The following is a 27,447-nucleotide window of genomic DNA, read 5'->3' on the forward strand; positions in this document are numbered from 1 at the left end:
ATAAACTTTGATACTGCTGTTAATTAATAGTTAATTGTGCAAACATTCATTTTGAATCCTAGGTGAAGTTAAATGTAATAAAGATTATAGTCATGATATTTTATGGTCTAGTTACCTACCAATTCCTAACTAAAGAATGCTCTACTGACAGATCCAGGACATTAGTGTGGAGACTGCAGACAACAAGGAGAAAAAATCCGCTAAAGATGCCCTGCTGCTTTGGTGCCAAATGAAAACTGCTGGGTGAGTTGGACTTAAAAATTAGTAAATGCTGTATTTGACCATTTGTGATATTTGCGGTTTTACTAAGGTGGAAACCGATGAATTGTGTCTTGATCAGTTAATGATTGATGACTTTTGGCCTCTGCAGATACCCCAATGTCAACATCCACAACTTCACCACCAGCTGGAGAGATGGCCTGGCGTTCAGTGCCATCGTGCACAAACACAGGTCATTGACTTCTTCCTGTAGCTACTAACATACAACAAATGGCTCCCGTTAAGCATATTATAGTAACAAATTATTACAGGTCTTTCAAAAAGTCACCACCTCTTTTATTTTTCTTTACCGAATGATGATCGGTCGCGTTACCAGAGGGGGTCTCTAGGGTGTGTCTTATCCCCTTTTCTATTTAGGTCGTCTGCTCCACCCATCATTCCAACAGTTATGGCTAAAAGGATGAAAATAGGGAGTAAGATGACCTAGATGACAGAAATAATAACCCACTTATTTTCTAAAAAGAACCATGCTTGATAACTCTTTTGCACACCCTGCTGTTCAATCTAATACATGTCTAAGTTGATACTTGATATGTGAATGCCAACATGGTTTTCATTAGAGTTACTGAGCCATTACTAAACCCTGACACTGATATTTACAGGTTCACGCATTTCACAAATTAAGAACATGCTGAGGAGTACAATGTTTTAAGACCATTGTACAATTCAAACCTCTGCTGATGACTACAGTCTTCATGAAAATCCTGCATTGTTGTTTCTCCACCCTGTTATATTTGGGGAATGGCAATTCATACCTATTCGGTCATCAAAGTGATATGCTGATTTCACATCCATCCGATGCATGAGTAAGCTCAAAATTCATAGTTCAGGCAAGAAAAAGCAATAACTGGCTGAACAGCTTACCTAATCCAAAGATAAGCCTGTTTGCCTGTGGATGACTATGCCTAAATCCAAAGGATTACTTAATGCATCATATTCAGTAAATATAGAGAGGTTTTGGTTTTGCATGATCGTTTCAGATAGTTGATGCTGTATGTCTCTATGTCATCCTGAATGATATTGCTTTCACCGTGCCGCCTGTTTTTATTAAAACCGGAATTGTTCCCTGGGCTTTGCAGACCTGACGTGATTGAGTTTGACAACCTGAAAAGGTCCAACGCTCACTACAATCTCCAGAATGCTTTCAATGTGGCAGAGAAGGATCTTGGGCTCACCAAGCTCCTCGACCCAGAAGGTGAGTGGGTAAAGCTCCCACAAATATATAATCTGTCACAAGTCACACTGGCGGCCTGTCACCGTCTGCTAAGGCACTGCTGTTCAAAACAGACTGATGGCTGTTGAAGGCAACACTGCATCACATGTCTGCTAAAAATACAGAATGAGTCAAAGGTTTGGACACGTTTTCTGATTTCTGATGCGGTGGTCCCCATCACAAAAGAAAAGGTTCATGCTGTTGTTTTTTTTATTTTTTTTCAGATGTTAATGTTGATCAACCTGATGAGAAGTCCATTATTACCTATGTGGCAACCTATTACCATTACTTCTCGAAGATGAAAGCTCTGGCAGTGGAGGGCAAACGAATTGGCAAGGTTAGCTGTGTGTGTGTGTGTGTGTACACGGACGTGTGTATGTTATGTGAGTAAAATAAGTGCCCAGTGGCTGCCTTGATTCACACTTCCCTCTCGTTTGCAGGTACTGGATTACGCTATTGAGGCTGACCAACTAATAGAGAAGTATGAGACTCTGGCCTCGGAGCTGCTGCAGTGGATTGAGCAGACCATCGGGACGCTCAATGATCGGCAGCTGGCTAACTCTCTGAATGCTGTGCAAAACCAGCTGCAAGCTTTTAACTCCTACCGGACTGTGGAGAAACCCCCCAAGTGAGTGTGCTAATTCGTCCCAGTAAATGAACCCCCCCACGCTCCCCTTTGTGCTTGTTGTCCACTAGGATTCCAAGTGCAAAGTTGTACACAATGCCAAACCAAGTTGGTTTCTGTCTGTACAGATTCACTGAGAAAGGAAACTTGGAAGTTCTCCTCTTCACTATCCAGAGCAAGATGAGAGCAAACAATCAGAAGGTCTACATGCCCAGAGAGGGCAAACTCATCTCTGACATCAATAAGGTATGGGTTGTTCTCCAAAAGGGCTAGACCATGTTTTTCCACCAAGACATGTCTACCAACATTTCGCATGTATGCGGTATTGGTACCCTAAATGCAGCGTGTTGCCAACCTATTTTCCCGCCGCAGGCATGGGAGCGACTGGAAAAGGCAGAGCACGAGCGAGAACTGGCCCTGAGAAATGAGTTGATTCGCCAGGAGAAGCTGGAGATGCTGGCCGCACGTTTTGATCGCAAGGCCGCCATGCGGGAAACGTGGCTGAGCGAGAACCAGAGGCTGGTGTCTCAGGTAAGACAGCTAAAGACGGACACATGCGTGGCCCCGGGTGCGTTCTCATTTCTGACGTGTGAACGCATGGATCACCGTGATTGAGCTCCCTTTCCTCTGTTTTTAGGACAACTTTGGAACTGACCTGGGAGCTGTGGAAGCAGCCACCCGCAAACACGAAGCAATCGAGACCGACATCGGGGCATATTGGGAGCGCGTGGCTGCCGTGGAGGCGGTCGCCAAAGAGCTGGAAGCAGAGAGGTACCATGACGTGCGGCGTGTAATCGCACGGAGGGACAATGTGCTCCGACTCTGGGAATACCTGAAAGAGCTTCTGGCCGCACGCAGAGAGCGGCTGAACGCCCACCGTGACCTGCAGAGGCTGTTTGAGGAGATGCGCTACATCATGGACTGGATGGCGGACATGAAGGTACTGACCCGACCCGATTCTGTTCAGAATGAGTGCGTGTTTGAGCTCGTTTGAACAACTTCGTCGCATTCCCACATTCTGTTGGCTTTGTTTTTAATCAACAAAAAAGGAATTCTCTAATCCTCTCAAGTCCGTTGGTGTTTAACATATGTCCCCGGCAGCTTATCTGAGGACCATAAACAGGCCTAACCTCAGCTGTGATGTCAATGGCTTTACTGAAGCGACGTCAGTCTTTAACACCGTAGTTGGCTAAATCTGGGTCTTAATCATTACAATTCATGTTTTTATTATTATTATTTTAAAAAATGTGAATATTTATCAGTTCCGTAAAATATATATATTGGGTTTGTCTCTCTACTACTCACCCCTCTTGCGTAATTAGCCAACCACCACCTCAATACTAAATACTACTGCTTTTGAGCTTTGACCATTACAATGCTAGCATTTAAGGCTTTCTTTACCAGTTGAGAAACCGTTAAATCTTTATTTTGTTGGGTTAGAGCTGGGATAGAGATATACTTCATATGTCTTCATATGCGTGTGTTTGCTTGGTGGGAGTTTTTCAGGATATGAATCAATTTCTTCTGTAATTTTAGGTGGTTACTGGGAATATGCTGTTAACGTCCTTGTGATTCATTCAATCCACCATTGCCAATAATTAGAATGCTTGCATACAGTTTTGTTTATATTTTATTGGTATTATAGCAGCAAGCTAATGTACTGAAGCTACAGCTTGTTGGAATTGTGCTCTCATTCATTACTGCTTTTTTGGCAAGCGTAGCTCATAAAATGGTAATGAGTCAATTCAATCTGTTTTAAATGGTGCTCAACTCCCTGACTTTCACCACCGGTTGGTGGACAAATGACCAAAACTAGATACATACTTTGATTGGCGGTTTTGTTTTGTAAAATTTATATGCAATAAACAAATCTTTATTCTCGTTCTTTTTTAGGGTCGTCTGCAGTCTCAGGATTGTGGCAAACACTTGCATGACGTGTTAGACCTACTGCAGAAACACACTCTGGTAGAGGCTGACATTTCAGCCCAAGCAGAGAGGATCAAGGCCGTTCAGGGAGCGGCACAGCGCTTCACTTCTTATGAACAGGGTGAGTCTACAGCTCATGTAGATTTAGTCTCTTTCTGTGTGTGCATAAGATCTAAGTACAATGTATCCTTGCCCTTTTCTAATTACCAGCCTACAAACCGTGTGAGCCGGGACTAGTAAGTGAGAAGGTTGATCTTCTCGGTCAAGCCTATGAGGAGCTTGGTCAGCTTGCCGGGAAACGTAGAGTGCGTCTTGAGGAGTCGCGCCGCTTGTGGCAGTTCCAGTGGGATGTGGGAGAAGAAGCAGCCTGGATCCGAGAGCAGGAGCAGATCCTTGCCAGTGGAGACTGTGGCCGGGACCTCACTTCTGCCCTTCACCTGCTCAGCAAACATGAGGCGTTCAGGGATGAGATGGCAGCTCGCTATGGCCCCCTGAGTAACAGCATCGCTGCTGGAGAAGCTTTGGTTCAGGAGGGTCACTTTGGAGCTCCAGAGGTCACAGAAAGGATTCAAGACATCAACGCGCAGTGGACACATCTGGAGGAGGTGGGTGAAGATCACAATTCATTGTATTTGTACCATATAAATGGATGCATTTATTGCTTTTTTGTGATTTTTTTTTGTGCAATTATTACGTTCTGTCTGCTCCCCAGACAACTAAGCTCAGAGAGCAGAGCCTCAAGGAAGCCGTGGCCCTGCACCAGTTTCAAACGGACGCCAATGACATGGAGGCATGGATCATGGAGACGTTTAGACAGGTGTCAAGTCAAGAGGTTGGCCATGATGAGTTCTCCACCCAGACTATCGCTCGCAAGCAGAGGGAGGTAGAGGAGGAGATCCAAAGTCACCGCCCCGGGATCGACTCCCTGCATGAGCAGGTGCAAGCACTACCACAGGCCTATATACACTTCCCTCAGGTATGTGCGCCTTTGTCTTTCGTATAAATTTTTAGTTCACCTACTGTTTGTGGTGCCAAACATAGTTTATGCCTAATTCTAGGTGGATGGTCGCCTTCCTGCTATTGAGCAGCGTTACGAAGAACTGGAGTCTCTGTCAGTAGCTCGGCGCCAGGCTCTGGAAGGGGCCCTGGCCCTCTACCGCATGTTCAGTGAAGCCGGTGCCTGCCAGCTGTGGGTGGAGGAAAAGGAGCAGTGGTTACATGGCATGGAGATCCCTACCAAGCTGGAGGACCTAGAGGTAGTCCAACAGAGGTTAGTCTGGGTGAAAGAAGAGACATGCAGAATGCAGACTATTGAATTCATAAGAAACACAACGTCTGATATAGTATCCCTTTTCAAGGTGTGAAATGAGGGTACTGTCGAAACGTTTTATTCCATGTGGAAATATCTAGTCTGAATTGGATTAGACTAACCAGAATATGTGAATTAATGTTGGTCTATTATTTATGACTGTAGATTTGAGACACTGGAACCTGAGATGAACAACCTCAGCACTCGTGTCACTGATGTGAACCAGGTGGCCGAGCAGCTGCTGAGCTCCGACAACTGTAACAGAGATCAAATCCATCAGACACGAGACCAACTGAATAACAGGTCAGAGCTCACATTCCCTGTAAAACCAAGGATTACATTTGTTCTGCACGTGGCTAGCATTTTAGCCTAACTATTAAATTTGCTGTGGTCCCTAGATGGAAGGAGTTTGAACAACTGGCTGACCAAAAGAAAGTGGGCCTAGAGTCAGCCCTCAACATCCAGAACTACCACTTGGAATGTAATGAAATCCAAACTTGGATGAAAGAAAAAACCAAAGTGATTGAGTCAACCCAGAGCCTGGGCAACGACCTGGCTGGAGTGATGGCGCTGCAACGCAAACTCACTGGCATGGAAAGGGACCTGGAGGCCATACAGGTATGGAGAGGTCACATGCAGAGACTTATTGGTGAGGGTTGAGAGCAGAACAGACATAAATCTGGTAAATTAGTAGTAGGATTATCGCAGACTTCATGTTGTGGTCCTCATGTCTGCCTTAAATTGTTTCTCATATCCGTTCAGGGCAAACTGAATGACCTGAGGAACGAGGCTGAAAAACTGGCCTTGGAACATCCAGATCAGGCAGCAGAGATTCAAGGACACCTGGAAGAGATTCAAGAGGTGTGGGAGGAGTTGAACGCCACCATGAAGCGGCGCGAGGAGTCTCTGGGCGAGGCCAGCAAGCTCCAGGGCTTCCTCAGGGATCTGAACGACTTTCAGTCCTGGCTGTCCCGCACCCAGACGGCCGTGGCCTCAGAGGACATTCCAACCTCCGTGCCTGAGGCCGAGAGTTTGCTGGCGCAGCACGAGAGCATTAAGAACGAGGTGGATAACTATAAGGAGGACTACGAGAAGATGCGAGCGGTCGGTGAGGAGGTGACACAAGGTCAGACAGATGCCCAGTACATGTTCTTGGCCCAGAGACTCCAGGCCCTGGACACCGGCTGGCATGAGTTGCGTCGCATGTGGGAGAACCGCCACAGTCTCTTGGCCCAGGCCTTTGACTTCCAGACATTCTTGAGAGACGCGAAGCAGGCAGAGGCTTTCCTCAACAACCAGGTGAGGAAAACCCTCAATGGAGCTAAAGTCTGTACAAAAGAAAACAAATGAACTAATTGAAACAAAAAGAATGCATCAACGTACTGTTTTATTGTCTTAAGTCTAGGAGTTGACGCCAAACACATGTGTGTTTCTGAAATACTTGATATACTGCCTGATTCAAGTGTATTAAGTATTTAAGTAAAACGTGACTTACTATCAGTTAGATAGAAATCTGTATCTAATTCAAATCACATTGCAAAATCCATTTAAAGTCTCAATTTATAATAATTGATTGATCAAATTGACTCAATCTTAGAAATTTGGGATGCCAAAAGTAAGGTAGTGCTATATTTTGGTAGCTCAAGTCTATCTCTCTGCTTCCACTTGACAAGTAGTTTGTGGTAATCAAAAATATGTTTACATGTTTATGTTGTTTACCCTACATAAGTCGTTTTGTCGCTGTGTGCGTGTTTGCAATTAGTTTACTCTGTTTCCCAGTTAGTTTTCAGTCGCTGTCAAATCAGGACAGATGGATCGTAAGTGGGCCATACATCTGTATGGTAAAGGGTGCTATACTACAGTAGGGCAAACAATGCAGGGAGAGTTATTGTCATAGCTTTAACTTGTCTTAGGACAAGCTAAGAGTTTGGATTCGAAGACAAATTCATGTTTAAGTTTGAATTCTTCAGTATATCGCAATTAGTGCTTTATTTAGATGTCTTAATCACTGCAAAAATACGATAACTGCACATAGGAAATGTGTTGATGTCCCCAATCACATTCCTTTCCTCTCTTTGTAGGAGTATGTGCTGTCCCACACAGAAATGCCCACCAGTCTTCAAGGAGCAGAGGAGGCCATTAAGAAGCATGATGATTTCCTCACTACCACAGAGGCCAGTGAGGAGAAGATAACTGGTGTGGTGGAGGCTGGACGCCGCCTCATTCATGACAGTAATGCAAACTCTGATAAGATAGAAGAAAAAGTGGAATCCATCCAGGAAAGGTTAGATGGAGCAAGCCACATATAATGTATTAATATTGCAATATTTTCAAATTGGATGTTTATTTAGCATTGTGATTCATTTTTCTTCCAGGCATGTTAAGAATAAGGAGGCTGCAAATGAACTGCTGGTCAAGCTTAAGGACAACCGTGAATTGCAGCACTTCCTCCAGGATGGACAGGAGGTGAATATATTTCCGATCATTATTAAACTATTATTAAAATTATTAAAAGCATATTGATTAAAGATACATGAGGGATAAATATGTGTTTTGATAACTAGTATTTCTTTATTTTGCCAAAGGTTTTCCCCAAAAGTACACAACATATATAATAATATTAAAAAGAAATCCCACTTAATCCATAATGCCTTACTCTTTTCTGAAGCTCACGTTGTGGATAAATGAGAAGATGCTGACGGCACAGGACATGTCTTATGATGAGGCCCGAAATCTTCACAGCAAGTGGCAGAAGCATCAGGCCTTCATGGCAGAGCTGGCCTCCAACAAGGACTGGCTGGACAAGATTGATAAGGTGCAGCCATTTTCATTTTGTGCTGTTAAACAGTACATCGGCATTGTTTAATCTGTCCTATTTCGTTTGGATTTTATTCTGGTCTGCCAGGACTGACGTTACCAAAACAAAAGGAACCTGAATTCTAACTTGTTCTTGTTTCCTGTCTCCAACAGGAGGGCCAGGCACTTGTGGCCGAGAAGCCGGAGCTTAAACCTGTTGTCCAGCAGACCCTGGAGGACCTACAGCGCCAGTGGGAGGAGCTCGAGGGCACCACCCGCACCAAGGCCCAGTGCTTGTTCGATGCAAACCGGGCAGAGCTCTTTACACAGAGCTGCTCTGCTCTGGATGTCTGGCTGAAAAACCTTGAGGGCCAGCTGCAGAGCGACGACTACGGCAAAGATTTGACTAGTGTCAACATCCTGCTCCAGAAGCACCAGGTAGAGAACTATATTTTTGCAAAGCACAATGCATGTGATCTTTGTTGTCAAGAAATACTGTTTTTATACAAAACATAAAAAAAAAAACGTGATTTTAACATAGTATGAATCCTAGACTTGCTTGGCTGAGTGTGGCGGAACTGGCCAAGTGGAACTATGAAATGTCTTATCTTCTAACATCTTTGTACCATCACTGTGCAGATGCTGGAGCACCAGATGGAGGTCAGAGAGAAGGAGGTGCAGTCCCTTCAGACTCAGGCCCTGGCTCTGTCCCAGGAAGACGCGGGTATCGCTGAGGTAGATGGTCAGCAAAGGCGTGTCACCGACAACTTCTCTAACCTTCAGGATCCTCTCAAACTGAGGAGACAGCAACTACTTGCCTCCAAAGAAGCACATCAATTCAACAGAGATCTAGAGGATGAAATTGTAAGTTAAATCGCCTGATTGATTGCATAAAATGAAAGTAAGTATTTTTGTTGCATCTGCTTTGCCTGATGCTCATAGATCTATTCATCTGTCTGCTTTTCTCTCAGCTCTGGGTGAAGGAGAGAATGCCTCTGGCCGACTCCACAGACCATGGAAAAGACCTGCCCACCGTACAGCTGCTAATCAAGAAGAATCAGGTAAAGTGAATAGAATGACTTGCTTTTAGATGTTGTACTGCAGGGGCATTTACAAGAAGATAAAATTACTTTGATATCTTAATCAGACATTGCAGAAGGAGATCCAGGGCCACCAGCCCCGCATTGATGACATTCATAGACGAGGCAAGACTCAGAGCCAGGTAGATGGAGAAAGACAGTCTGTCCTGGAGGAGCGCCTTGTTGAGCTGCGGGACCTCTGGGACCAGCTGATAGCCGAGACCGACAAGCGCCATGCCCGTCTAATAGAGGCCAACCGCGCCCAGCAGTTCTATGCTGATGCAGCGGAGGCAGAGGCCTGGATGGGAGAACAAGAGCTCCACATGATGTCTGAGGAAAAAGCCAAGGTAAGAATGAAAAGATGAAAGGCCAAACAAATGCTTAGGATATTGATTTTCTCTTTTTAATCAAATAATTTCCCATTCGTCTCTCAGGATGAGCAAAGCGCACTGGTGATGGTCAAGAAGCACCAGACCCTGGAGCAGGCACTTGAAGACTACGCCCAAACCATTCACCAACTAGCCAACAGCAGCCGCACCATGGTGAACAGTGAACACCCGGAGAGGTGGGAGAACACAAATAGATCTAAATGCCCACTGACAGGAACCCTCTAGGAAAAGAAGTTGTGCAACCACTAATCTGTGTTGCTCTCTTTTTGTCCCGATACAGCGAGAGAATCACCTTACGGCAAGCCCAAGTTGACAAACTGTATGCCGGGTTGAAGGACCTCGCCGAGGAGCGCCAAGGGCGACTTCAGGAGAGACTGCGGCTCACCCAACTGAAGCGGGAGGTCGATGACCTGGAACAGTGGATTGCTGAGAGGGAGGTGGTTGCTGGCTCCCATGAACTAGGGCAGGACTATGAACATGTTACAGTAAGATAATTTTTTTTCTTCTCTCAATCATACTGAAACTCAGAGACATTTCGCTCAAACTGATGATTTCCCACGTCCGCCCTGATTTTTCTCTCCCTAGATGCTGAGGGACAAGTTCCGTGAGTTTGCTCGTGACACCAGCACCATTGGCCAAGAGCGCGTGGATGGGGTCAACGCGCTGGCAGATGACCTGATTGAGTCGGGTCATCCTGAGAACGCTAGTGTGGCCGAGTGGAAAGACGGGATGAACGAGGCTTGGGCCGATCTGCTGGAGCTGATCGACACCCGCACACAAATGTTAGCGGCTTCCTATGAGTTGCACCGCTTCCATCAGGATGCCATGGAGGTGCTCGGACGTGTTAAGGAGAAGCGAGAAGGACTGCCTTCTGACCTCGGCCGTGATCTGAACACCGTTCAGCATCTACACAGACAGCACAACACTTTTGAAAATGACATCCAGGCCCTGAGCGGACAGGTCGGCTATCTGTTGATAAAGAGCTCTCTCTGTGAGATTCCATGAGCACCATGTGAACAGAAAACTGAACTGCCCCTCTTCCTCTTTGACCTCGCAGGTGAACCAGGTGCAAGACGATGCAGCACGGCTGCAGAAGGCCTACGCAGGGGAAAAGGCGGACGACATTAACAGGAGCGAAAGTGCTGTGACCTCCGCCTGGGAGGGCCTGCTTGAGGCGGGTCAGGCCCGCAGGCTCCTCCTGCTGGACACAGTGGAGAAGTTCCGTTTCTTCAACATGGTCCGAGACCTTATGCTCTGGATGGAGGGTGTCAATCTGCAGATCGACGCACACGACAGCCCCAGGTGACGTTTGATGCTGTATTTTCTAGAAAGGAATTATTTTGTAATCTGTGCAATTCAAATCTCATGGTATTCTCCTTTCTGTTTTCCCAGGGATGTGTCTTCTGCTGGGTTGGTCATAGCCAATCATCAGGACATCAAGTCAGAGATTGAGACATGGGCAGACAGCTTTACTGCCTGTAATGAGTTGGGGAATTCTCTCATCAAAAACAACCACTATGCAGCAGATGAGGTATTGTGCAGTGGCTCACTTTCACTGCAGTCATATTATTTCATATCTAAAATCTCTGAGTGAGATGTGAACAAACGTAACGTAACGTGAATGTTTTTTGACTTGCAGATCCGCGAGAAACTGGCTCAACTCCAGGAAGGGAGAGAGAAGATAAACAATAAGTGGCAAGAAAAGATGGACCATCTACAAATTGGTATGCCTGTTTAGCATGTTTTTAAATCTGCGTCGGGCTACATTCAATTTTAAAGTGCCATGACAAATTAAATCCAGACAATATTTTGTTATGGCAACTACAGTTTAAATATTACCAAACAAGCACAAACAGGTACGCCCAGTTTAGAGGTTATCATGGCATCCAAAATGTATTCCTGTCAACACTGGTGAGGGTTAAAACTACACGGTATATTTGTACTTAAAACTGGCAGATTGGCAGGGATTGCATAGTGTTAAGTTGTTTGTTTTATGTTTTTATTTTGTGGTCTGAAAGGGACCCAATGTGCACAAGACTCACTGCTAATAGTTTTTTATGTTATTTATACCATATTTTTTAATATCCCATTATTTGTTCACAATCAGTTTTTTTGCTCCCTTTATTTTCCCATCGCAGTGCTGGAGGTGTTGCAGTTCGGACGCGACGCCTATGTGGCAGAGTCTTGGTTGGCCGGTCAGGAACCTCTGGTGCGAGCTGCAGAGCTGGGCTCAAATGTGGATGAGGTCGAGAGTCTAATTAAGCGCCACGAGGCCTTTGAGAAACTCGCCTCAGCCTGGGAAGACCGCTTTGTGCTGCTGGAGAAACTTACTACGGTAGGTGGAAAAACAACTCTTATCAAATAGCTAAATCTCTCTTAGTTCAGAGTGTCCTGGTAAATACAGGTGCAGGAAAGTCCACCACAGATCTAAAACTGTAGGTATTGATTTTCCCCCACTCATTTGACATGACTCATTTTTCAGCTTGAGGAGCATGAGATTCAGAAGAGGCGAGAGGAGGAAGAGCGAGCCAGGCGACCCCCGACACCACCCCCAGCAGAAGTGGCCCAATCTGAAACAGAAAGTCAAGTTCATGATTCTTTAGCCAGGTAAACCAAAGAGGACCTCTGGTAGAGCCGAGCCGTGTTGATGTACAGGATCATCACACTCTGTTTTTATTATATTTTATTAATATTTCCCTTGCTCACCAACTCAGAACCAGTCTGGACCAGACCACCCTCAACCAGTCTGTGTCAGTGAATGGAGTTCACAGTGACAACGACACGTCACAGGTGAGTGTGTTATAGATACAGTTCCTTAGAACATTACAGAGTTTCTGCTCTGCGGTGCAACAGTCATTCTTTGTATTACATCTAATGTCTTGTAATGTCTTTTCCATGTTTCGTGCCTCATCTCCCTACATTACAACATGGATTTTTAAGAAATGCAATTCTTTAATCAATCTGTGTTTAGAAAAAAATAGAACTGATTACAAACTAACTTATTTAACTAATGAAATGCTTTGCACTACTGATAACATAAGATGTCCATGATTGTGAAGATGAATATTATTATATTGTCCAAACCTATGTTAAACTACATATGTCACTGTATTTGAGTGTGTGTCTCTGTTTGATTGATGTGATCTAATCAAAATACAACTACATTTATTTATTTTTACCAGACAATAGCCAGTATAGCCAAATACGTAAAAGAAATAAATATGATTGGGATAAGCAGCAAAGTTTTGATTATATATATTGTTGATGATACTCATTTGTAGTGCGGAATCACTTTTTCTGAAGAGAATCAGGGACTCCTGGGAAACTAAATAGACATGTGAGGGGGGATCTCAGTGGGACAGCATGCATGTTACACTGTCCTAGTGACAATCACCATCACTGCCAGAGTCAAGATGAATGCCTTGTGGGAAGCAGAAGTAAACTAGTGTCCAGAGAAAGGGAGTCATTTCTTTATTACTGGTACTTCATCAATTGAATGGTTTATTGACACAGTTGTTGACGGCGGTTATGAGAAGCCAATTATAGTTCTGATGCATCTGAACAAAGTCCTAGGAGTGTAACCCACTTTCTAACTTCCACGTGTCGGGCCACAGAGGAGACTTCTTAACAATTTCTTATTGCGTTTTCATCAGCAGTCATTATCGCTATCAGCGGGAAAGAAATCAGAGCCTAAGCGCGTGTGTAAGCCAAAGCAGCCGGAGCGTGTAAGTACCAAGCCGTGGTCGGCTTTGTAGCTTCCCCTTCGCCCTCGTCACAGCCCCCGCTCAGCTCCTGGTCAAATGCAGTGCCTTTTTTCTGTTGAGAAGCCATCGCTCTCTATCATTTTTCATCCATGACTTCCATTGCTGCTTTTAAAGGCATGATGCAGATTCATGGAGAGATTGTTCTGCTGTGTATGTGCTCACATTGACCAGGACAAGAGTTACTGTAAATCTAAATGTGCTACTGTGGTGATAATTGTAGCTGATTTGTCTTGTTTTAGTCTCCCCCTATATGTGTTCACTGCCTGTGATGAGTGTGATCCTCATTTAACAGCTTTATGTAGGAAAAAGACATTGTGCTGTTAATAATGTATTCTACTGTCAGAATTTAGTACTATGAAAGAGATCATATAGTCTTTCTATTTAAGATTCAAAAAGTAATGCAAGTGATGTGGATGGTTCAAGGCTTCAGATGGTTGTTCATGTGTTGGTCTGTGTTTGTGTGTTGTAATGAAGTTATTAGTTGTTGATTCACAGAGAATTGACTGAAGAGGCCATGATTATTTTGGCATCTATCTCTTTTGATCGAACAATATATTTGGTTGCCAAAGTACATTCTGACTTTTTTTTGTTCAGTGTAGAATGCATTCATGCGCGGTTTGAGTACCTCACTGTGTATACAAGCGTCATCATGATTTCTGGCATCTGGCTGTGAATGGCTGCTTTTCTGCTCACCGCGTTCATCCAGTCACGTGTTTTTCTACGTCCTCATGACCGCTCATGTCCCGGTCCCAAACCACAGGGCTCTGAATCTGATTCGGTGAACGGACCCGGCAGGGACAGTGGGCTGGCCTCCTCTCGCCTTGAGCCTTCTGCCACGTTACCGGGCAGAGGCGGAGCCGAGGCGGACACCACGGAGGGAATGCTTTGTCGAAAACAGGAGATGGAGTCCCACAACAAAAAGGCAGCTACCCGGTGAGTGTCGTTAGCCGTCGAGTGCATTTAAATTGTCCTCACAGAATCACTTGACTTGATTTCTGGATAATAAACTAAGTTTGTTGTCTTATTTTTCCAACCTATTTAAACTGCGTGTCTATCAGACATGCCGTAGAACTCTCAGACTTCAGGCTCATGTCTCTACATTATTTCATATCGTCTTATTTAGTCTATTCCATCGTTCTTGTGTTTTGCCGTGTCGCTATCTTTCCACAAAAGATGAGGGACTGGGGCGTCAAATGTCCTGATCATATTTCCTTGTTCCTGTAGGTCCTGGCAGAACGTCTACTGCGTCCTCAGAAAAGGAAGTCTGGGTTTCTATAAAGACGGCAAGAGCGCCAGTGGTGGCATACCATACCACGGAGAGGTACCCATCAGCCTCGGAGAGGCCGTGTGTGAGGTAGCACACGACTATAAGAAGAGAAAATTTGTATTCAAGCTCAGGTGAGAAAACCTCAGAACAACAATTGCCGATAAAGTATGTTTTTCACCCTGTTGGTATGAAATTAAAGGTGTTAAAGTAATAAGATGATAAAATAGTGAGATGTAGACCTAGTAAGCTAACATTTGACTAATGGTTCACATCATCAACACTGTGTCTGCAGGCTAGGGGATGGAAAAGAGTACCTGTTTCAAGCAAAGGATGAGGTAAGGTTCATGAAAAAGAGAGAGTATTGCTCTACTCAATGAATAGTGAAATACAAATGGTGAGTGTGCGCTGTGACTCCTGATGATGTTTTTGATGCGTAACGCCTTATTTCTGGTTTGTGCTTAAAGGCCGAGATGAGCTCCTGGATCCGTTCCATCATCAGCTCCATTCCAACTGGAGCAGCGGACTCGCCCGTAGGCCCACGGGCCCTCAGCCGCGCCATGACCATGCCTCCCATCTCCCCCGGCTCAGCGGAAGCCGGGGGCGTCACCATGCGTAACAAAGACGGGAAAGACAAGGATCGCGAGAAGAGGTTCAGCTTCTTCGGCAAAAAAAAATAGAACACTCGCGTTATCGCTGGAAAGTGCATTTTGTCTAAATGTCAAAGAACTGAAGCAGTCGGAAAGCAAAGTGCAGACAGGTAACACAGCCGCAGTGCAGACCACAAGGAATTTGTTGACCACTACTTAACGTGGCTTACAGAGAACTTTTTTTCTTTCTCTTATTTTTCCCTCGCCAGTTTCTATCTGTCATTTACATTTTCGTTACGCCAATTCATCATTTAAATCTAGCTGCACCCGACGATGAAAGCCCTCATCCAAATTCGGGCGATTCGCGCCATTGGTCGATTCAGGTTCAGTTTCAATCTGTCAAACGGCCCTCCTTCGGATCGAATATTGTCTCTTCAGTGAGTGGAAACGTTTTGTCACCGGCCGATGTCCTGCAAGGAATACAAAGGCCGCAGGAAGTAAGTGTCTCGACTAGCGGAGCACTTTGGATGCCGTGTCACTAATAAAACAATGGATGGTGGCTTTCCACTGGGGTGCACTCTGGTTTTATTTTCCTGCTTTTAAGCTCTTCTTGAGGATCACATCAGTCTCTTTTTCTGTTTTTGGTATTGACGTTATTAACCCGACAGATTATTATTGCTATTATTATTATTTATCTTTTGCTATTGCTGTTTTGAGAAAACAAGCTAATTAATTTGCCATTAGATAATCTTAAAACATTGTGGAGAGAAACACATTTGGTTAAATTAGTTGAGAATGTTGGGCTTGCCTTTGTATGTAATTTTTTTAATTTTTTTTTTAGGAATGACAGTTGAAGAAGTGTTATGAGAAAAAAATAAAGCTCATAAAATTTTAGAAGTGTGCAGTAAGTGATCACAAGTTTCATTGGGAAAATTATATATATATATATATATATATATATATATTTAATAAGTGGTTTAATTTTAAATTTTGTCTCAATTTTGCCTGTATTTGATCATTTCTTTTGAGTGGTCTTTCCTGCTTGATTTTCAACACTACTTTTTCTGTACAAAGCAGAAGATTAGTTTTCTAGTGTGTGTGCGTGCGTGTGTGTGTGTGTGTGTGAGAGAGTTGTGGTGCTGTGGACTTTGCACGTTTATGTTCTTCCTGATAAAACGTGGCCAGATGAATGCAGCTTTTTGGTATGCAGACAAAATCCAGACAAAGACACAACATAATATTACTGGAATGATTCCATAAAATCAGCTTTTTCTTTGCTTCTGGTTTTTATTGTATGTAGGCCCACATTACCTATGAATTTCTGCAAGGCGGTTTAATTATTTTTGTTTTAGTATCTTTTAATATCTATATCTGTTCTCTCTCTATCTACTGGTGGGATGGCATGCGGGCTGTTGGTAGATAAAAAGCTGAAGCACATTCTGTCAGACAGGTCTCGTTAAGGGAAGCGATGTTTGCTCGGCACTGAAGGACGCTGTTCATGTGCTCCGCGACAGACAGACAGGTGTATTGAGCCTTACTTGAACCCACTACAGATACACTGAACCCCTTTTTACAAACCCACCCCACATTCAAACTGTCTTAAAGGAAAGCTTTCGTAGACAGGAATGTTATAAAATGTGCCCTGTGGCGATGATCTAATGTATGTCGGGGGATTATGTATGCAGGTGCTACAGGAATCAGTAATCATGGGAAGCTCTACTCACTCACTGGCAAAGGGGGAAAGAGTCCTCACGTGTCTCCGAGACGAGCGCCGTGCTCTTGCGTACGTGGCGTGATTTCATGTAGGTTTATACTTGTATGCGTGTCATCTATTCTCTTCTGTGTTGATGTACTCCGAAAACATGATCACTTCATATTCAGGGTTGGAGAGCAACTAATTATTTGCAATTGGTATTTACAGTAATCTGAAACAAAAGATCATGGCAACCCGACATATTTCATTAAATAACACGGCGGGTGTTTATTAGTCTCCTCAAATATAGTACACGGTTGAAATGATAAAGGCATATACACTATTATGTAAGACCGTAAACAGTAGTGAATTGTTATAGAAATTGATTGTTAACTGTTGCTGTAGTTAGTCACTCGAATCCAAGTTTAAATTTAACTTTCTAACTGCCAAAATGCCACAAGAAGTTTCAGGACAACAGGAGTTTTAGGAATAGGAGTTTAGTTTTCAACTATTTAAGTCATTTAGTTCACCTTAAAAGAAACTCTTTAAGCTGTGGGCGTGCCGAGCCTCGGGAGAACCTTAGTCCACAGGAATATGGAAAAAAAACCCGCTTGAAACAAACTGGTTGCAGTTTAAAACAGGTCGGCCTTATCTCTCAGTACCAAATGAATGTGGGACCAGTGATCTACTGCTCAGAGACCCCTGAACCAGAGATGAGAAGTATCTGAACAATGGTCTCATAGTGGATGAAGAGTTGACGGAACCCGGTCCAAACTTTGGACCGCCTTGTTCCTGTCGTTCGGATTTAGTGTCTCGGGTGGGTGACCCAGGTCCAAGTTTGAGGAGCTTTGAGAAAGAAAAAAAAAACCTTTGACCTTGGAACCGAGTCAATGCGGTCCTTGCATACATAAGTGAGCCAATGCAGCTGGCATACATTGTGCACAATTTTCAATGGATGAGTCATTCTTCCCCAGTGGATGAGCTGTTTATAGTAATCATTCCCACCTTTTCTCTGCTCTGGACATCGGACGAGGGATGCAGCCGGCGTCAAGGTCTGGATGTTTAAAGGTCACAGTGTATTTTCTTAACGGCTCACTTGAATGCGAATGGTTAAAATTAGTTTGGCCAAATTGGTCATGAGAAGCAAAAATGTTTCCCATAATGTACACAAACTTTCCGCTTTCCCAAACGCTCACACATAAATACTGTACTGTGTAATGAATGCAGAATGACCCTGACAATCCAGTTTTGTGGATATGTGCTCAGCTGGCTGTGATTCGATGTTGCATACGGCATCCTGTTTGAAATAGCTTTGTGCCTCTGGTGAGCTTTGACCAGAATGTGGGAAGTAATGTATTATTGATGTCAAAGAGACACGTTTTTGGTAATGAGAGTACTTGTAAACTACCTAATGAAGAGAAAAAACAATTTTTACTTGTTAAGTATTAGATGGGTGAAAACAGATCAGGACAATTTGAGCTTCCTTTTTTTTTTTGAATAAGGCAGGATACTTGCTGTCTAGTGGGAGCTTGTATTTTTTCATCCAGTGGTCTGTCTTGCAGCATTTGACAAGCCTGTCCTCCTACCTTCATTTCTCATTACTTTTCACAAATGTCTCTTCCTCCCTCGAATTCAGAGTTGTTTATACCACTATTATTATTAATTGCTATTATAATTATTATTGCTACTGTTGTTACTATTACTACTACTGTTACTAATGCAACTTATTGCAAAAATGATAACTGCTGTCCATTTTCAGGTACGTGTCTGTAAAACCAGACCCTTCCACACAATGTCAGTGTGCTGGGGAGCATTTTCATTACAAATCAAGAATGTTTGTTGACTTGTGTATCTACATCTAATATTAGTAATAATAAAACATGGTTTAATCAAAATCATGATACTGTTTGGGATTTATTTTTACAGTTATTTGTTACAGCTGTTATTCTTGTTATAAGTAGTGTTTTTATAGAAAGCCTTGTCCCTGCTACAATGTAGTGTTCTTCTGTAAAGTTGGAGGACTTATGAGACCTAGGTTTAAAATCAGCCACTAATATCACAATATTTACATTATTTACTTAATAGTGTCTTTCATTAGACTCTTGCCTCCTTAATGGCACCTCTTTCAAACCCTGCACCATTAGTTTGTGATTTATATGTAGATAAATAAATTGATTAATTCCATTGTTTTGTATTAAAACAATGCGAAGCAACACCAAGAACATCATGTACCCCTATTTCTAGTAAGGAAGGATACATTTCTTTCCTTCTATAGAGCATTTCCCATGAAGACATTACAGCTGAATATGAATGATGCAAGTGCTGCAAAGAAGGTGAAGGATGATGAAATAATGACTAACGTATTGATAATAAATCAGTGGCTGAAAGAGCAGAGCGAACACAGAGGGACTTTTCAGATAGAAGTGAACAAGAAGCTTGGTGACATTACAGTTTACCTATAATGTGTAAATGGAATTTACTTCCATCAAGAATATAATGTACAGGGGTAATTAATGTTCTATTTACAAGAGCTTCTGAAGATTAAAGGTCATGGAAATATTTCAGAATCTCATTCATATCTCTTTGTATGATAAAATACCCTGCGAGGCCACACTTGTCCAGAGGGGGGCGCTGTGCCATCTGCCTACAAGTCCTGACGGAGGGCGCCCGTTGCTCACGGCCACTTTTTTCCTCTCTACCAAAGCAAGATGGCAGCTGTTGTCGAAAATGTTGTCAAACTGTAAGTGTTGGACTTTTCTAACTTACACCCAACTAGTGGACTCGTAGCGCGGTCACATGAGAACAAATGGAGGTTAGTACAGTCAGTGACCGCGTCGCTAGCTAGCGTGCCAGCTTTTCCACTGACTTAACGTTAGTCGGGTTAGCCTACGTCGCACCGTCGTTCACATCCTGGAATGTAACGTTAAGTGCAAGTTAGCAGAAACGTAGATGGCGTTCCTGAAACACGAGTCACGAGTCAGCATAATAGAAACATGTCGATTTGATCATACGTGTGCTTACGAAGACGACACGGTTGCTTGTGTCTTGCTGGCCAAACGGCCACCACGGTGCTAGCGTAAAGTACAGCAGCTAGGTGGCTAACGAGCTGTGGCCAACTGCGGCCGGCTAGTTCCGAATGAATGAAGGACTGGCCTCGGAGGTCACTCCTTTCACCTGGGAACGAAGAGTTTTATGTACCGTAGCTATCACCCTTTAAAAAAAAAGAGAGTTACTCTGGAGATTATTACAGGTCATAGTGACCCGTACCTAGTTGTAGTAAACCGTGCTCCCATTTCCGTTGAATTTGCCCAGGTGGTTGACTTGAAACGTTTTACGGTAATTAGCTAGTTTCTTGGTTACCATGGTGACACATGAACACACGAAGCTAACCTGACCCCTTGCTGGATTAGTTGCACTTCACTTTTTAAACTTCTCCAATTGTTATTTTTTTGTAGCTGTGTGCCAACTCATTATTCTGAAAACAATAATTCCTATTGTTAAACTGGGAAATACACACGTGTCAACTCATTATTGCATTTATAATGTGTTTAAGTTTTAGTATAGTTTAGTAGGTATAAGTGTCTGGTTTTACATTAGCCTGTTTGTCTCACTTGGAAGAGATGCAGCCCTTATGCTTTCCTGCAAGGGTATAAGCTCACCGCACTGTGACATATATGTTGTCAATTGTGACCTACTATCCCACTTTTTGTTGTTTATGTACCAACAGAGGAGCTCCTGTTGTTGCACTCAATAACAATTTAGTCTGAAATAGAAAAGAGATGCTCTGTCTTTCTCAGTTGGCAGCACAACATAGATAGGAATACGTTTTAAACTGACCAGACAGGCTAAAAGGTTTAATGTGAGGCTGCACCTGCTTCGAAATACCCTCACCTGCTCATTTGTGTGTTTTTAAATATAAGTGGAGTGAATAACAAGCATGTGGCTCTTTTTTGTGGTGCCAGGTTGGGAGAGCAGTACTACAGAGACGCCATGGAGCAATGCCATAACTACAATGCCAGGCTGTGTGCTGAGAGGAGCGTCCGAATGCCGTTCCTCGACTCTCAGACCGGCGTGGCTCAGAGCAACTGTTACATTTGGATGGAAAAGAGACACAGGGGACCAGGTGAGACACACGGTGTAGTTTACTCAGCTGGAATTGGTGACCAAGACCAGTGGGATGAGTGGGAAGCATAGGGTCACTTAAATCAAGCTTGCTGTTAAATGGGCCCTCCCGGCTTTAAATGAGACTGCCAACTTTCTATAAAGCTGACTGGGGCGGGGGGGGGGTGTAGTAGTACAGTGGTACTGGTATACAGACGGATTTGCTCTGATCCCTCAGGCATGGCACCGGGGCAGCTCTACACCTACCCATCCAGGAGGTGGAGGAAGAAGCGGCGATCTCATCCTCAAGAGGACCCCCGGCTTATCTTCCCTTCTGTCAAGTCAGGTATCGCATTATTCAGCTCGGCTCATCCTCCTGTTGTTATTCTGTCAACCTTTCAACATGCTTTCCTTATAACATAGAAAAACAGAAACCCAAAGCACTGTGTGGTTAAAAACAAAGATGGGTTTGTGCTTTTTCCCCCCGCAGAGATGGATGTCGGACTGAAGAAGGATGCTCTGTTATCAGCGGACGGCAGCAGCCTGGAGGCCCTGCTGAAGGGGGAGTCCATGGACAAGCGGACGCCCACTGAGCTCCGGGGGTCCGAGGAGGATTCAAACCTGAGTGACTGCACCGGAGGCTTGAACCCTGCTGCTCGCATTAGAAAGGTTGTTGTTTTCAGCTTAAGATATATTTGGCATGAAGAAAATGATTTAACTATTTTAATGCCTCAACATAGAGAGTCCTTGAGCCAGAAGACTTCCTTGACGACCTGGATGATGAAGACTATGAGGAGGACACGCCAAAGAGAAGAGGCAAGGGAAAGGGGAAGGTAAATATCAAAACATCCTCCCAGGTGTGTGTGTGTGTGTGTGTGTGTGTGTGTGTGTGTGTGTGTGTGTGTGTGTGTGTGTGTGTGTGTGTGTGTGTGTGTGTGTGTGTGTGTGTGTGTGTGTGTGTGTGTGTGTGTGTGTGTGTGTGTGTGTGTCGACTCCTAACGATGGCCGTGCCCTCAGGGTCGAGGAGTGGGCAGTAACAAGAAGAAGCCGGACGCAGCAGCGGAGGACCGAGAGAAGCCGTACGCCTGTGACAGTGAGTCCTGATGGGGGAGAGTCTTGAGTCACTGCAGATGTTAATTGCTGTAATTTTTCCAATCGAATCAACTTTGCCCGAGTCTTTATTCTTTGTCGCCTCTTGTTTTTATTCCGTCGCTTTCTCTTCAGGTTCTCTTGCCTCTTCTTCCTGCGCTTTGTCTTTCATACTTTTCTTGAAATTGTATTGTAAATCAATGAATTGGGGGTTCTTCTTTTTCACTTTTATCTGCTGTGCTGACTGACCGATCCTTTGTTAAGTCTATGGGCCTATTTCTCTGAGTCTCTGTCTGTGCTCTCTTCTCTTCCCCTTCTCTCTTTCAGACGCTATCAAACAAAAGCATATTTCCAAACCGTCTGAAAGAGGTATTTCTCTCATTCCTTTTTACCCCTGTCTGCCTTCTTTGTCTTCACTGCCTGTTTTCATTTTCTGTCCACATTACCAAGTAGATTTTTTTCTCTGCGTAGTATATGGTTGTGTGTTCTACACAATTTACTTCAATGTGATTTCCCAGATTTAGAGAAGGTCATGGCTATGTTATTCTACACCCCAATTAAAATGCAGTCTGTAATCGCTAACAGATGTGAGCCGTCTTAACTTACAAAAGATTAGCTCTGTTCCCTGAAGGTATTGTTTTCCCCTCAACCTGACCCACAGATTAAATCTCATAGCTGGATCCTGCTGCGTTTTTTCATCTCTTTGCTTTGTCTTGCGCCTTGATGGGTGCAAATTGGACTGCATTATGTTTTTCTCTCTTTTTACCCATTATTTCTCCTTTAACAACTCTGCACCCTGTACCCTCTCATTTCCTATTTCCCTGAACTTCTGCTTTTTGTCGGAGCGTCTTTTTCAAAACTGTCTGCCACTCCACATTATAACGTTGCATGTGACTAGCTATATCTTGAGAGATTCTGCTAAGATTATCTGGGGATGAGGTCTAATCCCTCTTTACAATGACAGTAAAAGAAGAAAAGGGACATAAGCCGCGGGGAGAAATGAAACTGAAAGAATGGAAGTGAAAGAAGAAGGGTTTTGTCTTTGGAGTTATCTTATGACAAACTTCACACATCCCCTGTGACGGTGGCTGCGCACAATGGCAACTCTGTCCTTGATAAAGTCAGTAAAGCCTCCAATCCCAATATATGGGATATCAATCCCAAATATAGGTTTGAAAGCGGTGTATCTATGTAGCGAAACAGTTTAACTTTTTAGCCAGTCATTTCATTTAACTTGTCAGAAGGTTAAAGCCGTCATGATAAAGATCAGCAGATACGTGGTGCTTCCAGTGGCCCAGATGTTATATGGATGCCCTGCCTCAATACATTTCATTGTTATTATATGATCTCACTGGTGATCCAGGGTCGGAACAAATAGCAACGCATCAGAGATATTTGGTCTTTAAATGACTTTCACTGGTCATCACTATATCAAAGCCATTAAAGTTTATTCAATTTTATGACCATATTTTGAAACGCATGCTCAACTGATTTGTATTTATTGCATTTCTGTAAAATGTATTCAGAAGAATGTCATTGTCTATTATCCACGCATTTATCTCCCTTGTCAAGGCTACATTACCCATAATGCAAATCTGCTCATAGTTTAGCCAGAGTGTGTTGCTAATAGCAGCTAATGTAGCCTGGAATCAACCAAGAAGAAAGGTAGTGATGGCTCGCCTACTAGCTGCTTACTCCGTCAAAAACAGTATTTACTGCACTATTTTTTGTAAATTATGGCTGTACCTTAATTTATATGTTTCAAGTTTATGTATGGTCATTTTACTATGATGTTCATGTGCTGGTCCGTGCTGAAATGAGATGATGCTCATCTACGGTTTCTGTCGGATTCACCAGATTCTCTGAAAATGACCTTTTTTTTTTTAACCACTGACTTTGTATTACTTGGACTTTACTGACGGGTTCTTTGTTTTCATACACATTGTGTTTTCTGGTTTTGGTGGCAGTCTGTGGGAAGCGCTACAAAAACCGCCCCGGTCTGAGCTACCACTACGCCCACTCCCACCTGGCTGAGGAGGAGGGAGAGGAGAAGGAGGACATGGAGATCAATGAGCCTGCATTGCCACTGCCCGATGAGCCGAAAAGTAAAATGAAATAAAAATCACCATCCTCAGAGATTTTGCCATTGGATTGCTGAGTTCAATGTGGAGCTTCCCTCTTTAGAAACTGAACACTGATGCTCTTTGGGTCTTTTTATCTTGTTTCTCAGCAACCAAGAAAGGCCCAGATGGCATCGCGTTGCCTAATAAATATTGTGATTTCTGCCTGGGGGACTCCAAAACCAATCTCAAGACCGGCCAGTCCGAGGAGCTGGTGTCCTGCTCCGACTGCGGGCGCTCCGGTACGTCGCTGCACACGGGTTAAAACGGGTCACAAAGGTGCACAAAGGCGATGCCTACAGTAAATATTATTTTCCACGCAGGCCACCCCTCCTGCCTCCAGTTCACTCCAGTGATGATGGCCGCTGTGAAGACGTACCGCTGGCAGTGCATCGAGTGCAAGTGCTGCAACATGTGCGGCACCTCAGAGAATGACGTGAGTCCGCCTCCATTCAGATGCTTCATGTTATGTAGAGAAGACTGAAGTCTGACACTTGGTGTGTTTCTTCCAGGATCAGCTTCTGTTTTGTGATGACTGCGATAGAGGCTATCACATGTACTGTCTCAACCCACCGATGGCTGAACCTCCAGAGGGTAAGATCACTACCTGTGTATCTAAAAAGGACCGTAGGTACAGGGATCTAGAACTAAGTAGTTCGAAAAGCCCAAATCTGGGATTTTTTATGGGTTTTCTTCAAGGAGAAAGAATTCCTGCATCCAACGTGTCTCACCCAGTGTAAAACCGAGCACTACTTGCTGAAAGCCTGCTATGAGGCCGACACTGAAATGTGTCCTCCTGTGTTGCTTAACAACACAGAAGGTCTGCATTAGTTCCACATCCCAAGTAGCTTCTGAAAATGTAATGTACTGTGCTGCATGTCAATTAAAAAAAGGTTGATACTGGCTATGGTTCCAGTAATTATATATTATACTTTGATAAATAAAACTTCTATAAGTAGTTTTCAATGGTTGGATGTTAAAACACAATACAATATAAAACTGTCAAAACGTTTCTGCGTAAATCGGGTACTATTTTGTGAAAGAATAAATGAACACGCTTCAAACGGCTCTGACACTAATACATTTTTCTCTTATTTTGATAATAAGGGAGCTGGAGCTGTCATTTATGTCTGGAACTTTTAAAAGACAAGGCATCCATATACCAGAAGCAGAACGCCCCACCATCGTGATGGCTGCCACCCCCGTGCCCCCCCTCCCCCCTCCCCCCCCTGTCACTCTACCGCCCGGCAGCAGTATGGTTCAGCGTTTGAAATGTGGAAAGAAAGATCTGAGGTGTGTGTGTGTGTGTCCCTTACCAAACGTCCCCACTTAGCTGCAGATATGACTGTTACACAGTTCCAAGCTCAGATACAGACTCATTGATTTTCATTTCCATCTTTTTTCTACATTTGAGCAGCACTGAATTTCACAGCATAGAAAGACTAAATCGGACTTCCCATTCAGGTTTTTTAAACATTCAGTGACAGTTTGCTATAACCTTCTCTATCCTACAGTGTTCTCAACTGGAGCTTGTTTCAATAAATTAGCATGCCAGTGCTTGCTAAGTGTAAAAATAGTTTTTATAATATTTATATATTTCTATGGCATGTAATAGTGTTAAGTATGTAAAATTTGGAAAGACAAATGGTAACGCAGTAGTCTTATCAGTTCTCATCCTCATGGTAATATCCACAACTACATGTTCTTTTATGGCAGTGCTGATATTTGGGGATTCTCTTGATAGAGTCATAGGGATCTAACAGAGACTGTAAAGGTTTTAGTATCTAATGGCCACAGAAACTATGGATATAGAGGCCGCTGGTTGAAGGGGCTCCACAGGGTGCTGGAGGAACGGCCCGTTAGACTTTAGTCCGGTTCTGGACTCTGGTGTGCTTGGGGCTGACTGAGCAACACACAGCTTGAAAGGATGCATGACATAACAAATGCATGTTTTATTCAGGCTGTGTGGCCCTTTTGGGATTCGTTCCGTACACCTGGGCCTCAGACGGATGACGATGGTTATTCCGGTCCAATCAAAACATAACTCCTACTTGCATTATCAGCCAGTTAAAGGGATAAAAAGCCTGTTATGCTGTGTTTTAGCAGTTTGCTCATCAGCACTATACCCGTTAACCATTGCTTTTATAACACCATTAGATTATGTCAAAGTAATTTAGGACTACGTAACATTGTAAATAGTCACTTGACAACAATAGAAAAGCAATATAAGAGGTCTGACATTAGTCTTTTTAAGCTGTTGGCAGATAATGTGGAAGTGTTTTCTTTTTTAGAAAATGCTATTTCAGAAAGGGGACTGTGGTAAAAAATATGGATGACTGTTTGTAAAAAGAGATTTTAATGTGTATATGTATAGCCTTATAAACAACTGTTCTTTTTGTCACTGCTTTCGTCGTTTTATTATGCAACGGTTTCCTTTGTGGCGATGCTGACAGACACGGTGTGGTTACTTCACCTCAAACAGTATTTAAAGGGTCAAAACATGCTGTTGATAGGTGAGAAAAGGGCAATGGGATACACAGGGATGGCTGCTGCAGTGTCTGCTTCATTGATTGCATATTCTACAGGTAATAGGTGCATGCTCAGTACTCAGCACTCATATGCTACGTGTTTGTCTCAGCGTTTAGGTCGGCGAGGTTTTGGGGAGCGGCATAATATAAATTAACGGAGCTATCATGTTTGAATAGCCCACTAACAACTACTACACATGTATAACTGGGTTTATTTTCTCATCACTTTGCAGTTGGTTGTGTAGTGGCTACTAGAATATTTCGCCGTTTGTTTTTGTACTCCTGGATGATGTTTGCGTGCTTGCTGTGTGAGACTTTTGGGATACAATGGAATTTGCTCTCTAGTTAATCCTGTGATCCAGGTGTCAACTGTGTTGCCCTCTTCTAAAGCTCAAGACAAGAGGCCAAGCCCATAATGAGATTAAGAGACGAGTTGTGTACCTGCACCTTTTAACACTGGATGGTTAAATAACGCAGCCATTATGTACCTTCTAGGCTGCACGAACAAGAGGAGGCTCCAATATAGATACATCCCATTTTATGGGTTTTTTCTGGTCTCGAGCTTTGGGAGAGAAATGTTTAAGTCACAGGTTTACAAAGCAGGCAAATTATCTTTGGATTGTGATGGAATGTTTTATTGTGCAAAAAATGTCTTCAAGAAATAAAATACTAGGCGATATAA

General features: G+C 43.5%; 2 protein-coding genes across 7 annotated transcripts in view; both read left to right on the top strand.

Moving 5' to 3' along the window:
* sptbn2 (spectrin, beta, non-erythrocytic 2) overlaps positions 1-17,826 on the top strand; it is a 41,488-nt gene extending 23,662 nt beyond the window's left edge. For 2 of the 5 annotated variants that reach the window (XM_037468375.2, XM_037468378.2), the window contains 36 exons: positions 152-243; positions 371-451; positions 1,359-1,474; positions 1,717-1,829; positions 1,933-2,120; positions 2,246-2,363; positions 2,490-2,648; positions 2,755-3,057; positions 4,011-4,164; positions 4,254-4,648; positions 4,756-5,019; positions 5,102-5,313; positions 5,518-5,655; positions 5,751-5,970; positions 6,115-6,651; positions 7,434-7,636; positions 7,728-7,818; positions 8,021-8,167; positions 8,323-8,586; positions 8,788-9,012; positions 9,120-9,209; positions 9,296-9,574; positions 9,662-9,792; positions 9,897-10,101; positions 10,202-10,576; positions 10,674-10,918; positions 11,009-11,147; positions 11,256-11,340; positions 11,755-11,951; positions 12,099-12,223; positions 12,331-12,406; positions 13,270-13,341; positions 14,141-14,313; positions 14,605-14,778; positions 14,940-14,982; positions 15,112-17,826. In XM_037468375.2, the coding sequence (XP_037324272.1) occupies positions 152-243; positions 371-451; positions 1,359-1,474; positions 1,717-1,829; positions 1,933-2,120; positions 2,246-2,363; positions 2,490-2,648; positions 2,755-3,057; positions 4,011-4,164; positions 4,254-4,648; positions 4,756-5,019; positions 5,102-5,313; positions 5,518-5,655; positions 5,751-5,970; positions 6,115-6,651; positions 7,434-7,636; positions 7,728-7,818; positions 8,021-8,167; positions 8,323-8,586; positions 8,788-9,012; positions 9,120-9,209; positions 9,296-9,574; positions 9,662-9,792; positions 9,897-10,101; positions 10,202-10,576; positions 10,674-10,918; positions 11,009-11,147; positions 11,256-11,340; positions 11,755-11,951; positions 12,099-12,223; positions 12,331-12,406; positions 13,270-13,341; positions 14,141-14,313; positions 14,605-14,778; positions 14,940-14,982; positions 15,112-15,324 (6,642 nt within the window). In that variant the 3' untranslated portion in view covers positions 15,325-17,826. The remainder of the gene's footprint in view (positions 1-151; positions 244-370; positions 452-1,358; positions 1,475-1,716; positions 1,830-1,932; positions 2,121-2,245; positions 2,364-2,489; positions 2,649-2,754; positions 3,058-4,010; positions 4,165-4,253; positions 4,649-4,755; positions 5,020-5,101; positions 5,314-5,517; positions 5,656-5,750; positions 5,971-6,114; positions 6,652-7,433; positions 7,637-7,727; positions 7,819-8,020; positions 8,168-8,322; positions 8,587-8,787; positions 9,013-9,119; positions 9,210-9,295; positions 9,575-9,661; positions 9,793-9,896; positions 10,102-10,201; positions 10,577-10,673; positions 10,919-11,008; positions 11,148-11,255; positions 11,341-11,754; positions 11,952-12,098; positions 12,224-12,330; positions 12,407-13,269; positions 13,342-14,140; positions 14,314-14,604; positions 14,779-14,939; positions 14,983-15,111) is intronic. The other 3 variants (XM_062558178.1, XM_037468380.2, XM_062558177.1) reach the window with 2 other exon arrangements.
* A 1,733-nt stretch (positions 17,827-19,559) lies between these two features.
* On the top strand, positions 19,560-27,447 carry LOC119215646 (zinc finger protein ubi-d4-like). 2 transcript variants are annotated; one of them, XM_037467953.2, is made up of 12 exons: positions 19,560-19,667; positions 20,890-21,050; positions 21,267-21,374; positions 21,519-21,697; positions 21,769-21,861; positions 22,046-22,121; positions 22,445-22,486; positions 24,085-24,222; positions 24,348-24,479; positions 24,561-24,673; positions 24,750-24,831; positions 25,345-27,447. In XM_037467953.2, the coding sequence occupies exons 1-12, from the start codon at positions 19,636-19,638 to the stop codon at positions 25,425-25,427; spliced, it is 1,239 nt and encodes a 412-aa protein (XP_037323850.1). In that variant the 5' UTR covers positions 19,560-19,635; the 3' UTR covers positions 25,428-27,447. The 2 variants fall into 2 exon arrangements, with proteins under 2 accessions (XP_037323850.1, XP_037323852.1); XM_037467955.2 differs by lacking the exon at positions 22,445-22,486 and having other exon boundaries at positions 19,600-19,667.

This window comes from Pungitius pungitius, chromosome 16, assembly GCF_949316345.1.
Source record: "Pungitius pungitius chromosome 16, fPunPun2.1, whole genome shotgun sequence".
Taxonomy (NCBI): domain Eukaryota; kingdom Metazoa; phylum Chordata; class Actinopteri; order Perciformes; family Gasterosteidae; genus Pungitius; species Pungitius pungitius.

Coding starts and splice junctions, on each gene's coding strand:
- LOC119215646 (XM_037467953.2), top strand. CDS start 19,636: ATGGCAGCTGTTGTCGAAAATGTTGTCAAACT. Junction 21,375..21,518: donor CTTCCCTTCTGTCAAGTCAG/GTATCGCATTAT, acceptor TTCCCCCCGCAG/AGATGGATGTCGGACTGAAG. Junction 22,487..24,084: donor TTCCAAACCGTCTGAAAGAG/GTATTTCTCTCA, acceptor TTTTGGTGGCAG/TCTGTGGGAAGCGCTACAAA.